At 28.3% G+C, this 15,112-nt stretch overlaps 1 protein-coding gene and 1 long non-coding RNA gene across 5 annotated transcripts; both read right to left on the bottom strand.

Moving 5' to 3' along the window:
* Positions 1-874: 874 nt before the first annotated feature.
* LOC145185171 (ubiquitin-conjugating enzyme E2 E3-like) lies at positions 875-7,933 on the bottom strand. 3 transcript variants are annotated; one of them, XM_090096904.1, is made up of 5 exons: positions 7,568-7,933; positions 3,231-3,281; positions 2,695-2,872; positions 1,225-1,327; positions 875-1,085 (listed from the first exon to the last, which is right to left on the bottom strand). In XM_090096904.1, the coding sequence occupies exons 1-5, from the start codon at positions 7,723-7,725 to the stop codon at positions 988-990; spliced, it is 588 nt and encodes a 195-aa protein (XP_089953030.1). In that variant the 5' UTR covers positions 7,726-7,933; the 3' UTR covers positions 875-987. The 3 variants fall into 3 exon arrangements, with proteins under 3 accessions (XP_089953030.1, XP_089953032.1, XP_089953031.1); XM_090096906.1 differs by lacking the exon at positions 7,568-7,933 and adding an exon at positions 4,747-4,919; XM_090096905.1 differs by lacking the exon at positions 7,568-7,933 and adding an exon at positions 3,468-3,678.
* A 3,189-nt stretch (positions 7,934-11,122) lies between these two features.
* On the bottom strand, positions 11,123-12,885 carry LOC149883837 (uncharacterized). Of its 2 annotated transcripts, none has more exons than XR_016455330.1 (2): positions 12,554-12,885; positions 11,123-12,451 (listed from the first exon to the last, which is right to left on the bottom strand). It is a non-coding gene; the product is annotated as an uncharacterized LOC149883837 (long non-coding RNA). The 2 variants fall into 2 exon arrangements; XR_016455331.1 differs by having other exon boundaries at positions 12,672-12,885.
* Positions 12,886-15,112: the final 2,227 nt, after the last annotated feature.

The following is a 15,112-nucleotide window of genomic DNA, read 5'->3' as shown; positions in this document are numbered from 1 at the left end:
TTTTCTTTTAGCTAGCTTAAGTTAAAATTGTGCGTTTCTTTTCGAACAACCTGTATATTAAAACCCCCAAGGGTTTTTCTCGGGACTCACGGTAATAATTCTTTACAGGTAGAAAACTATTTTTAACGTAATCTTCAACAGCAAATTAGCTCATAAACAATTGACTACGTATATTGTCTTTGGAACCTTTTGAATGTTTATCAAAAAGCCTAGCCCATATTCTTGTTAAAGTAGTTCTTTTTTCCTCTGGTTGTGCTATGGGACTTAGGTCTACTGTTAATACTTTCAAAGGCCTTCCAAAATTTTTATTTTGACAAGAGTTAAAATGAAAAGTTATATGAACTATTTTCATTTTAAATTCTCATAACGCAATTGTATTATAAGACTTATAAGAATTATATAAGGCTTATGTGTTATAAAAACTAAAATAAAAATCGCCAATATACCACTTGTAGCTCTTTATTTGATATTTTATTTACAAGTAGGAATTGCTTTTTAGAAGCATTTTGTCCCAAGATGGGTAGTTACCAAAACCTGAAAATTAGCTTCATTAATTATTTAAAAAACTTTCTTGTTTGTCTCAGAATAACTATCGAGTCAATCGCATTAACGGCACCGAGAGGTACCATGAAAAATTTGGTCGGCCTCTTAGGTGTGAAATTTTTTATCGACTGGAGCATACGAAAAACAGACAGAAAAAAAGAAAGTTTCTTGAGTTAGAATTTTAGTTCAAACTGGTGAATTCCGTTCACTATAATATTCATTATCAATATACACTGTAAGAACTCCTCTTTAGATAAAAGTCAATTTTCGGCATGAAATTTAAGGACCAACAAGTCAATATTGTTGCGCTTACTAAAGAAAATCTTATAAATAAATTAGGATTTTAGATTTCTTTCAACTATAAAAAATTGTTTCATGTCTATATACAATTTGTTCAAATAAACAACTTAATTAAAACAAAAATTATTTACAACGAAAAGAAACTTATGTTGCATATCGCCTTGTCCAGTCACGCGCTAGTGAATCATGTTCTTCACGGTTCGTAAGAAATTGGTGGGCAATATTGCCGACCAAGGGATCAGCTAAATAAGAAAAGAATCCTAAACTTAACCCTCACGGATGAACTTGAACAAAAAAAAAAAAAAAAAAAAAAAAAAAAAAAAAAAAAAAAAAAAAACCTTTTTTGAAGAAAAAAATCTCAGAATAAAATTTGTAATATACCTGGGTTACATTCAGTTAAAAGAGCTATGACAGAAAGCAAAATTTTTGAAACGGTGAAAGCTGGACTCCAGTTGTCCTTTAAAACATCCAAACATATTTGACCCTAAAATAAATTTCATTTGAAAATCCGACCATGAAATATTGATAGAAAAGTTATTTAGTCAGATATTTAAACCCCATGAATGTTCTTCATCATAAAGTTTAATATGATTGATATGATGACTAGTGTCAAATAATTATGCTCAAATGAGATGCTTATCAAACCCTAAATCAGATCTGTCCATTTCAGAATAACTAAGAAAATTTAGGCAAGCAAAACAGTTTTGAAAGATATACAAGGAAATAAGGTCGAAACTTCACACTGTTAAATAGATTTTAATAGGGCATAAAGCCAGAAGTACAATGAAACAGAATTACAAGAAGCAATAAAGAACAGAGAGATTGAGATTCAGACAGCTATAGTTCTACAAAAACATTTTATTAAGTTGAATTTTCTGGCAAACAAAAAAAAACTTTTAAGTACCCTCTTCTGTGGTCCAGTAAACCAGGATTAAGAAAAATGCGATAAGAATTCGACGTTGTGAAAGTTAGAAATGATAGAAAGATCAAGTTCACAAAAAAGTAGAATGCGAGTTAGAACATTTTACAAGCAAACCTAATTTCGTTATATATATATATATATATATATATATATATATATATATATATATATATATATATATATATATATTCCATCGTTTGATAATACAGCTTACTATTGTTATAGAGATTTCTTATTTTCTTACCAAGGTTTCAGAAAGTATAAAGACTCAGGGAAAACAGGAAAATATCATTGTTTGGATGAGTACCAAACTATCATTTAAAGATACTTTGGTGCTCATCCAAGTCATAATTGATATAGGGTATCAAAGTGATGTTTGTTAGTCACACTTACACGATAGCTATTTTTGTTAACATGATTGTTTAAAAAAGACTTTAAAACTCACAAAATTTTTCTCTTCCAAAAAAGAGTTGACAAAATTGTTTCTCAAAAAAGACAAAGAAGATTAAAGCCTTCAAATCCATTAATTTGATACTAGAAGCTCTTGTTGGTCATTTTATTTGTAAAGAAATCAATCCCTGAAGGACTTTGTAACAACAAACACAGCTGAAAGACACCAAGAAATGCAAATAAACTGTGATCTCAATATATTCCTCAACAAAATGTCATGTGACAAATAGCCATGGACACAAAAAGTCTCCTCACTTGTCAATTAAAAATTGTCAGTAGTAGTTTTCAACTGTTTCGACCATCAAACATTTAAAACCTAAACTTTTTTTTCTTTTTTTCTTTTTGTAATTTCCAGCCAGTGGATAAAATTATCTAAAGCTAAACATATTTAAACAGTGAACTATTTTTGTTTATATTTAAAATTACACTCCACTAATTTTTCCAAACTTAAAAAAAAAAAAAAAAAAAACTTTGAAAACCTGTGAGTTGATGTTGCAATGATAAATTCTTGTTCGAAAAATCACTTTTGGTGGTTTAAACGGGTAATCATTCGGAAATGTGATTTCCAAGAAAAAAACACCCCCTTGATACACTGAATCCTTGGGTCCTAATATAGTACCAACCCAATCATATAAGTTATCACCCTTAGGTCCAGCACTAAATAAATGTTGTAGATATCATTATTCTAAATCCATATAGAAAATAGAAAATGTATCAGTAACCAGATGTCAAAATCTAAAACTTATCACGCCAGAGTTTGTTGTTCAATGGATCAGTTTTTACACACAGGAAATTTTTTTTCTATTAGACCTTAATTTATCTGACACTCAGAGGAAATAATTACTCTGAAATTTTATTCTATTAGACTTTTTTGAAAAAATATTTGATATAACTAGTTGATAATATAAAACCCATGGTCAGACTATCCTTACAAGTTTTTAAACTACATAATTCAATTTTTAACTAAATTTGCATTTGGATTTAATTTTTAAAATTGATGTGAAAAATCTTTTACCTGCAGTTTGGAGGAGGATCCAAAGTTATGTCAGCCAGTTCACGTTGAATTCTAAAAATACTCTTCATTCATTAACTCTATTTTTGATTATAGTAATAAAACCACTTTTACCAAGTAACTTTACTTTTACCAACTCTTCATAGTTTACTTAAAAACAAATTACAACTCTGGCAAGATAATACTTTATTGCTTATGTGGAAATGGGAAAAAACAGGATAAAGAGTATTAATCTCATACAGGTCTTTGCTTTTTGTGGTATTGAGGATACGAACTTGATTTGTTATTGAAACAAACTTTATTTTGATTGAAGTTGATATTTGAAACTCAATGAATACATCTTTTTCAGACATCTTTTTGTAAAAAAAAGGCAAGTGGCAAGTCTTTACCGATTAGCGTTTGACCCTTCTTAAAATAACTTATTAAATTTACAGTTTTAAACAAAAAAATTAAGATCAAACACACATTCCTCATCTATAGAGATCTATGGCGCGTTCTTCTAAAAATATATCCCCTTCGTTTTTTTGAAGTTGAAAACTATTTTTATTCCTGTAATAAATTAAAATTTATTTTTTCTTTTCTATTTTTTTATTCAAAAATTGCAACGATATGTAAATATATTTTTATTTTCGGAAAAAAGTAAAGCTAGCAATAATACACTTTTAAAAATTAACAAGTGAAGCTGGCGGCAACGTTGAATACTGAGAAAACATAAAATGAATGACTGGAAATTTTACATAACTAAAGTCTGTGTCTCATTTTGCGATTTCATAAGTCGGGTTTTATTTCTAGAGCGTAAAGAAATAATCTATAATGATCTGAAAGTTGCTTAAGTATGTACATAAATAGCTGTAAATGTTATGCGAATGGTAGCTGATAAATACTTTTTGCTTAAAGGATGTCAAAGATGTTACCAGGAGTAGGAAGTCAGCTATTTAAAATTCGAAACATTTCACAACTTGTGTACTGATCTGTTAAACACAATCGTTCAAAATACGGTTTAGTGAAAGTCAATAAAAAATACAAGAAGATGTAATGATGTGATTTATGACGAAATTATCCCAAGGTGCATACTTATTTGCATTTTTGAAATGTTTTTTGTTTAACTGTATTTTTGCCTCCTCTCCGATTTTAAGTAATTTTTACGTCTTATGTTAATTCCAACATGGAAGTGTTAGAGACTGACGTGCAACGACATTTTTTTTTTTTTGCGAACCATGCTCGTTGCGCATTGTTATAAATCTTTTGTTTTAAACAATAGAAACTAAATTATGTTAAACTATCGGATTCGTCCAAAATTTTTGGTCTCGTCTAACCAGTCACATCAACTTCCTTTTAGTTATTCAAGATAACAGCAATAGAACCAAGTTTTAAGCTTAATTTTATATAGCTAGACATAATTAATATTTTAAGAAGTAACGCTGATGATAATATAGATATTGAGATCATTTACTTAACTACTTTAGTATAACTAGAGATATGTTAAATAATACAAAATATCAACTAGTTTTGTAGCTACCTAGAGCACAATGGTTTCATGTCCAGCGAACTACTCCGTCTACTATATTGCTGTAGACTTCCAGTTTATGAATATTATAGATTTTTCTATTTTTATGTTTAACAACAGAAATATATGCAGTTAAGAATAAATAACTTATACATAAAGTGAATGTAAATACAATGAAGAAAAAAAATTGTCACAGTTTTAAAGAATTTAGCAAAGCCAATTTATGGCAAACCGCAAGATAACTATTTAATGTTAACATAATATGATTTACCAGCTATATATAAACTAATTTTTATTTGGAGAAAACAAATGGGTTATTATGTGCCTTTCATGACAAATGAAATAATATATGAAATATGAAAAACGAAAACATGAATTATCTGGCCGCATTTTGCAAGATAATTAAATATTTAAATAACTTTTTAAAAGGTTTTGCATTATCAAATTAATTATAAAAAAGCTCATTAGAAAATACACCTACTAAAAAAATAATGCATAGTGGAATATAAATTATTGAGCTTACAGAGTAGTCGAGGCAAAAAATGGCGACATATGGGAAAAAATACTTTAAGAAATACACAAAATTATGGCTGGTGAATGAAGGGATCGAGGAATTGAATGAAACCAGATCTTGACAAAAAATTTTATTTAAACTTTTTTATATTTCGCTATACTTTTTTTAGTCATTTTAAAATAATCCTTACAGGTCTATTTTACCATTGACAGACTGTTTACACGAAAAAAGTTCCCAAATTTACAAATGCTCATCTTGAAAAAATGATAAAATCTGTTCGTGCCGACAACTAATTTCCTTTACATTGGTGTAATTTGTTTCGTAATTTGTCAACACGTGAAGTAGTTACTTTATCCTGAACAGTTATTAAACAAATGCTATAAGCGTTTAAACTAATACCACGTGATCCGAGTTCTGTCTTAAATAACGGCAGCCATTTTAACAAATTTTTTGTTGACGGGTAAAAATTTAAAGTTTGTCGGAAACTCGCATGGCTCGCTGATTTCTGCGGCCTCTTTGATGTAAAACAATGAGTTCCACGTCCATCTCTTATACGTCCATGATTCCAAAAATGACTTTAGAACTTTCACATACGTCGAGTTTTTCAGAAAAACTGATGTTTAAATCTCTTTAAATTTAGTTCGTGTTGCCATAAACAGGAGAATTTGTCAAATCAAAATTTACATTTAAATATTTACCAAGATTTTATTTATTAATTTTATAAAGCGAATAAAACTTTTTGTACTTTTTAGATATTTTTAATCAAATTTATTCCTAATCTGATGAGATGACAAAATTATGAGCACATATTTGAAATCAACCTTAAAATGTCATAAAAGCAAATTATTAAATTACAGGAGAAAAAAACAGTTGCATTCTTTTACAAGTGATGAATAAAATTGGTTCTTTAAGAATATTATTCCAACGACGGCCTATTAACACAGAGCCAGTTAAATTCTGTTTCTTACTTGAATGTCCGTTTTGCCTATAATTTGTCTTTTTTAAAAAATCCTTTTTTGCCTATAATATATCTAACGAAGTTGGTTTGGAAATATCTGAGGTCAAAAATGCTTCCTAGTAGATTAAACTTATATTTAATTTCTGTTTTTTCTAAGACTTTCTCTGTTTAAGGTTAGCTTTGGCTTTTACTGGGAAGATATCTTATCAGTAAAGAGGGATGGGATTCGGTGAGTAAGGAAATATTTGTCATTAGCGATGACTACCAATTTAGGCCCACCATTTATTTTAAATTCATTCCGCCACTCCTGTCTAGCTATTCCATTTTATATTGTCGTTTCATACGATCAAGAGGCCCGTTTCATGTTAACATTGATAAATATAAACGATTCCTAATTTTAATACTTTTAATATACCAAATTATTACTAGTAATGTTCTTAATATGACAAATTATTGTTAATTTAATTACTGATAAAAATCAGTAATCCATTGATCTTTATCAAAGATATAATAATGAGTTTATGAAAGATGACTTCCCACTTTGATAATTATCACTGGTTGAGACTGATAATTTTCACAAAACGGCCTCCGAATATTTAGATTGTAAAATCTATTAAAATTTATAAGCAATAATAAATTTATAACATATCTACATTACATATCATAATTTACATAATTCTCGTTTAAATGTAGATTTATCACGAAATATTCTTTACTTTCTAAAGAAATAATACACAATCCAATCTTTCTATTAACAAAACCATTTCTTTCCTTTGTTTTCTTTTTCAATACAGCTCGTGAGTAAATAATTTTAAACAAACACATAAGTTCAATACAAAAGCGCACGCCGTCTTTAAATCGATGCATTGAAAAATTCTTAGATTTGTAAAAGAATGATTTGTATAATTTTTTGTTAAAAAAGTTAGGGGAAGTTTTTTTAACTAGCCACACAGCACCAATAAGTATTCTTGGTCTTCGGAATCCACTTTTGATTCCATTGATTCACTGATTTAAATGCAATTTTCAGTGCAAGTTTTCATATTATGATCAATTTGACAATATTTCTCAAAGTATTTTTGTATATATATTGTTAATAAAAAACTTTTTGCATAATTCAACTGTTCCCGTAACGTTCCTTCATACTCAATGTACTGTATACATTTAGTACATAAGTCTTAAGCTTAACATTAAATAGGTAATATTAACAAAGTATATAATAAAGAGAAGTTACAAGCAGAATTATTCATAGGGATTTTGCTTGGTATTATTTGTCTGTTAATGTATTAGATATGAAAACGTTTTAAGTTTGGTGAATATTTCTTGCAACAAAAAAATATATTTAAATAGAAAAACTTAACTACCTCTTTGCAGCATTGCTATTTTTTTTATTTGAAGGAGTTTTTAAATGATACTTTGCTCTTTTTGCCGTTACACCTGGTTCAGAGGTTTCACTTCCAAAAGTCGATTCAGCACTTTCTGAAACTTCTTGCAGATCTGTAGCGTTACTTGTTGAAGCCATAGTTTTAAGTTTGATTCGAGTACTTCTTTGATTTAATAAAGTTTTTAATACAACAATCAGACCCTCCTTTACCTCTCCTAAAAAGTTTTTATCTCCTAAAAGATCGTCATAAGCGCAGACGACTAAAAACGCATTTAAAAACAACAGAAAAATGATGAGAAGCGTGTTTTAGAGTTGAAGGTTAAATGAATTTAACATCTCCTTCAAGAAATTGGATTATTTTGTCCTTCCGCTGCATAAATAATGGTAATTAATTTAAATGCTTGATGTTTTCGTCGGACAGGGATTTTTTTCCTCGTGTTTTTGAAAATGAAACGAAATTTTTATCTGTTATTTTTAAAAAAATAAATTTATCGAGATTATTCAAGAACTAGCACACTTGTTTCTTGTTTACAAAAATTATGCGGAGTGTCAAGTAAAAAACGTCGTAAATAACTTTAAGTGTGGAGGAGAGAACACGCGGCCTTTGAGAATTTGAAAAATTTTAATCTCTTGGTACCAAAGGGCTGATAGGTTAAAAATGACAGTTGATCACAACTTAAATAAATTTAATAATAACTTTAGTTAAAACGTTATATATTGACTTTAAAAATCTCGTATACAAAGCTGGTAAATGTATTAAATATATATATCTTTGTATTTCATTTATGTAACCAAATTTGTTTGGTATAAATTGTGGGCTTTATATCGACTTTCCTATGAAGGAGGGGTGAGGGATGATTTAAAAATAATATTTAAAATGCGAACCTTTTTTATAACGTGATTTTTCTTTTCTTTACTTTCAAGCATAAATCCAGCGAAATAAGTTTTTTTCAGAAAAAAACAACACCAATAGGTATTATGAAATAACTTTATGGCAGCATTTCTTGACAGCACCACCGAAAGAATCAAAAAGCAATAAAAACACAAAATCAAAATTCTACCCTTTCAAACCCTGACACGTAGAAAGAGTTTTTTTATAGTACGGCTCACTAATTATTTCGAAAAAATAGTCCTAACTTTCAATCTATCAGAACATACATAAGAACAAGATTATTAAAAGGCTTGGGCAATTCTGAATTAGACTCTCGTAGAACTTGGTTGTCGTAAATGTTAAAATACGAATAGTACGTAAAAGCAGAAAAATTGTATTTATCTCGTAAAAGAACAAAAGAGTACTTTCGTTAATGAAAAAAAAAAAAATGTAATTGTAAATGAATATATTAATATCTTAAATAAAAAAAAAAACACAAAAACGAAGTTGAAAGATCATATGAACTCTAGGTAACTTGCGCTGGTAAATCAAAAATTTCTTTATTATTTAAATGAAAAACAATTTTTTTAAAGGAAAATCGAAGTTTTAAATTATGATATATTTAACAAGAGGTTTTAATTTATAAATAAAACATTTTATGTATAGAACAGATAAGATCAGTAAATCAACGAGATGAACTTTCCCATCGTTTTGTTGTCGAAATAGTTTTTAAAAAACATTTTTTAAGGTAAAAAACGAATACCAGCGTTAGACACTTCTTCAGTCGGACGATTTCGATGGAACATCCAAGGGGAAGAGGCCAGAAAAAATAAAAAATAAAAGTAAAGTCCCTCTTCTTAGATTACTTGGCCAACTGGGTAAACAAGACATGCCAAATTATGAAAACACCAAAATAGAGCGTAGAACAACCCTAACAAGCAAGAAAGGTAAGTAGTCTGTCAGTTTAAGCAACTCTGTTTTTGTTTTAGTTTGTGTATGCTAGTATGTAAAGGTTTATTCTTTCAAGGTGATTAATCACCTTGCAGAGAAGAAAAAAAATCCCTCGGAAAAAGGGGTTTCTTTTTTTCATAGTTACTACGTGTTTATGAAAACAAAACATAGTTTTTCTATTTGAACAAACTTGATTTGTCAGAGTAGAAAAACTATTTTTGCAATTTCTTTCAAAGAGAAGTTTTTCGTTGTAAAAATACTGAATTTTTTCGAATAAGTGGCACGTTGGTACCATAACTAATTTCTAAACTATCTGTTAAATTATTTATATAAAGAACGAAGCCTTGGTAATATAATATTAACTTAATAACTTTGTGAACGAAGCATCGGTACTACTATGTCAAATATTCTTTACTTGACATAGTAGGACTCGCAGTTTTATTTTTTAATTTTATATTCCTTATAATTCTTGAATAATTAGCTTAAATTCTTCAAGACTCATAAAAAATGTAAAACACAATCGGGATCTTTTTAAACATTAAACGCGCGAAGCGAAAGTGTAGATGAGTTTTATTGTTGTTTTTTTATGTCCGTACTAAAGCTATACGTATACGTACTTAAGCTAAGTAACGTTGTTAATGTTCAAACAGCACAATTTACAGATCAAGTTTCATTAGAATTGCCAAATCTCAGTACCAAAATAAATAAGTTTTCGTTATCACATAAAAAGATTAGAGACTAAAATTGTTTATTAGTCTTGTCTGGGGATTAGTTTAAGACTAACTTACGCCTTAAGTTAACTGTCTTTCGAAGAAACTTTATGTAGAAGCACCTATTCTAGTAAACAAATTCTATTAACTGAATTTAAATAGACTGTCAACAATAAAGAACAAGTTATCAAGTGAGTTGATGTTTAAAAATTTGTAATGACGTTTTCAATTGCATAAGACATAAAGATTAATATCATATTCACTATGGCATTTAACAAGCATTTTGAATAGTTGCATATTCTATGTAGCCACTAAAATGGAACATCAGATCAACAAAGCAAGTAAACATCAGAAATCTTTGAGAAATTTTAAAGAGCTTAAAGGCTTAAATAATGTCTGTGTTTACTTGCTGCCCATATCAAACAAGCATTCTTCGAACAGTAATAATACCACACATTTTTGTGCAATCCTGAAGCCTCTTTTATATCCCTTATAAACATGTATTCTTTATAGTTGTGAACTTTAAATATTTTAAAAACTATATAAATATTCCCATTTTAAGAGACTTACCTTACGTTGGCGTTAAATTGCGTTTAGGAAATCGAGATATTCAACATTGTGATCAATAATAGTGCTAATAAATTTCTTCCACAAAAAATTTATAAAACTTGTAAAATTTAATTATTTCATGCTTTTTATAAAATAAACATCTATGTAAGTAAATATTTTAAAATACGTTACTAAAACCATTAGTATCATTTGACGTCATCATCATCATTACCATCACCACCACCACCACCACCACCACCACCACCACCACCACCACCATCATCATCATCATCATCATCATCATCATCATCATCATCATCATCATCATCATCATCATCATCACCATTAGCATTAGTAGCAATAAGAATAACTGACTTTGACACTAAGATTTTAGAATTAAGTTAGAGTATAGTGCTCAAATTGCTACTTTTAGTCCTATTGAAGGAAAAAAACGTAGGTTTCTTGATTTATATTCTATTAATAAAAGGCTACAACGTCTTGGGAGAGAGAACATTGTTAATACTTGTATCAGTTTTACATTTTTATTAGAAGTTCGTCATTTTTTCATTATATTATTCACAAATACTTTCTGGTTCGATAAAACTTATAAATATACAACTAGAAGTCCTTTAAAAAAATTGTGAATAAAAAAAAAAGCAGTTTAAATACGAACATTTTTTTTATCAGTTATATAAGATTTGATCAAATATTAAAAAATCTTGGTTTTATGATCGCTGTTTTATGATCGTCGTTGTAAAATAAGTTTTATAAATTGAAAAGTATTTTGTAAATAACCTACTTTTCTGAATCTGGCTCAGTTTTTTAAAGTTATAAAATCGTGGAAGCATAAAGTAATCTTCAAAGATCCATAATCAAAAAAACAATCCAGACAAAAATATATTAAGAGTGGTTTTTGTTTTTTTGCATCTTGTATACTTATTAATAATAAGTTTTATTGTTTCTAAAAATATTCACTAATAAATTGTTGTTAATATTATTTACATGTTGATTTTTAGGTTGTTTAACAATTATTATTTCAAAACAAAAATTTATATTGCATTGAAAACTGTTCAAACTCCTGTAAAATTCCTGATAAAAAAAAACTTTCGAAAAAGTTGTTTGAAAATTATTGTAATAAACTCTTTATTGAATAAATTTTTTCTCTATTCTCACCGATTGTTTTATTTGTTACAAATGCGACAACCACATTCGATAGGTTCTCGTATTGTTACCAGGCGGATTTCTCTACCGCCGTTTTTCGTCCCACAAACGACCTCGATATCTCTTAGTATATGCCTGGTAGGAATGCAACAACTGCAGCTTGCTTTTTTACCCTCATTTTCGTTCTCGACGTAATCGTTAGATGAGCAAATTCCGATGCATTTGTTCATTGAAATCGTTCTGCTAAAACAACCACTTATGCTAATCTGTTCGCTCGGTACTTTTATTGGTAAACAATGTTCTTGAGTTTTGACAACGCTTGCAAGTACACACAAATATATCAACACTCCTAAAGATCTTTTAAAACGATTCCTTGCCATCCTCTCTTATTCATTCGTCAAATAAAAAAAAAAGGACGCTTTTTTAAAAGTCATTTATTTACTGGCGGTCATCTAGATTTTTTAAGAAACTCTGAGTCAAGATTTTTGTTCTTGTCACCAGGCTTCCAAAGTAAATAGCAGTTATTCGATTTTTTTTGTAAATACATATTATTGTTGTCTGCAGTTAGAAAAATAGACTCTAGATTTACTCTTTTTGCTAAGGTTGCGTGAATATAACATTCCTGTAAAAATAAAACAGTAATCACTACAGTTTAACGTCTATTTCTGTTTGAAGAAAATACACCAAAATTACAACTATTAGGTTTTTAACAATGGTATTTTACCATAAGTTTCATACGCAAAAGGTTAGATTTGCTAAGCGAATTCGTTAAAGATTGATAAATGGCAATTTTAGTTAAAAGCAAAAGAAACTTTCTAAAAAAAAAAAATTTTTGGTGGTACCAATATTAATGACTACAACAATATTTTCGACCTTTATTGTTGATTTGCTAAAGATAAAGACGTTCTACTATTTGCTGCAATGCCGGTTACTATGGTGAAGTACTTTTGAGGATTATTAATAAGATTAAGATAAAATAAGCAGGTGAAACGTGGCTAAAATAAAAAGCCTGTAAAATAAAATCAATATAATTTCAAGTTAACTATGAAAACTTGATTAATAATAATAATAATAATAATAATAATAATAATAATAATAATAATAATAATAATAATAATAATAATAATAATAATAATAATAATAATAACAATAATAATAATAATAATAATAATAATAATAATAATAATAATAATAATAATAATAATAATAATAATAATAATAATAATAATAATAATAATAATAATAGTAGTAGTAATAACAACAACAACAAAATAAACTTCGTAATTTTTCTTTTAAAGAGCATTAGTTAAATTTATTTATTTTTTAATCTGGAAGTCGTTGTGAAAACCAATCATTACATCTGGAAATATAAAATTTGTTTGGTAACCCGGTAACTGTTATTATTTCAGCATCTCTTTTTTTTCTATTCTAAATTTTTCTTTCAATGCTCAAGTCATAAATTTGAATGTTTGGTAGCTTTTACATTATTCATTTCCTTATTACCATTACTGTATTTTTTACTTTTAATTTTCTTTTTATTTAAGTTCAGTTATAATTATATTGATCTTATTCTTATCGTTTTCGCTCGTTTATTTTTAAGTATAAAGTTTTGCTTTACAAAACACTTCAGATCTGTATCTGGGACCGTTAAAATTTCTCAGAATATACAATTTTCTTTTATACTTTCTATATGGAACATTTCCAGAGAAATGATTAATATTTACTCCATCATGCTTTTAATGTTTATCATTGAATGAGATATGAGCTCGCAGGTGCACTTGAGGTGAACAAGTTGGGGAATGGCAAAAAGTTATAAATTACACACGCCAATATTCACGTATTACAAAAGCTCATGCAGCTATGCATGCATACATTCGTGCGCGTGGATGCATGCATATTTGCACGCATATACTAATACTAATACATGAAAATCTAATTGCAGTGTTGCAAAAGTTGTGGCACTTTTAATTCAAACTTTAAATTTTAAAGGGTTCACTTACTAACAAAGATAGAATTAATGTGAGATTACTTGGTGTATTGTTTACACAAAAACACATCTTTGAAACTATGGTTTTGACGTTAATGAAAAAGGTACAAATTTGATAGCTTTTTTCACTGCTTATACATTTTAAAATTCTTTCATTAGTATTTAAAAAGATTGGTTGCTAGTTGTTTTCGCAAAACTATTTATAAAATTAGTTAAAACAACGGAAATACTCAGCATTCCATATGCTTCATAAATTTTGAACCTTAACCCGAGTAAAAATATTTATTTGGAGAAAATTTTCATTATTTAACTATTCCTAAACCAAAGAAAAGCGGCCTATAGTTACATGTAACTGGAGAGTGATAATTCGATCGAATTTAGAAGAAGTTTGAAAAAGGGTATAACAAATGTCCATACAAGTTCGAAATAAAAAAAGAAAAAACAGAACGTAGATATATTTCTTATGAAGTTCGAAAAATGAAAAGAAACTGACAAATCCTGTGCCATATTAAAACAATCCTAGGTCAAAATTTTCGAATAGAAATGAATTTTGTAAGAAAGTTCGAATGAAAACAATCTCGTGTCAAAATCGAACTTTAGAAGTTTTAAATACTCTAGAGTCGAATGTAATTTGATTCGAACATTAAATATTTGACTCATTTTCAAAACTTTCTAAATTCGGTCGAACCTCTCCAACCAAATTTAATCAGGACTGCAAAAATACTCTTACAAACTTATAACGCTGTTGATGGTTAGATTGAGGATCATCTGATGCATTAATAGGTATTTTAGTATGTAGCCGTTTAATAAGTTGATAGATTCAGAAAGCAAACTCAACTCGTACTATTTTCTACATTCAAACAAAGAAACCATAGCGTGAACTACTGTTTTTCAGAAAATCTTTTTCACCACGCTTTATCCATTTCAACAAAAATAAAACATTTGTTATCATGATAAATTCTTTACAAAGTTGTTCACCGGTTCTGACCAGCACTTGCGCATTAAGTCTCAAAGCCTTAATTTTAACCTTAGTCCAACTATTTTTGTTCTCTCATTTGAAAGAGCCTACTTTAAGTGTGACTTTTTTATACCTATGAAATGAATTTCACATCTCAGACTAAGTGGTGAAAAGTTCCAACGAACAAGCAAAGCTTGTAGTCATTTACAGTATAAAACTAATTTCAAAAAACTTGCACAGGAACTTAAATTATTTTAAAAAATTATTCGTTTAAAATTGTTTAATTTTCTTTACATAAAATTTGTCCTTTTTAAACATTGAACTTTATATAAACCGAT

The sequence above is a fragment of the Hydra viridissima genome, unplaced genomic scaffold (genome assembly GCF_058129835.1).
Source record: "Hydra viridissima isolate aposymbiotic clone 2 unplaced genomic scaffold, HvirCarnegie_v1 scaffold_9, whole genome shotgun sequence".
Classification (NCBI taxonomy): domain Eukaryota; kingdom Metazoa; phylum Cnidaria; class Hydrozoa; order Anthoathecata; family Hydridae; genus Hydra; species Hydra viridissima.
This window is presented reverse-complemented; position numbering and strand designations above follow the sequence as displayed.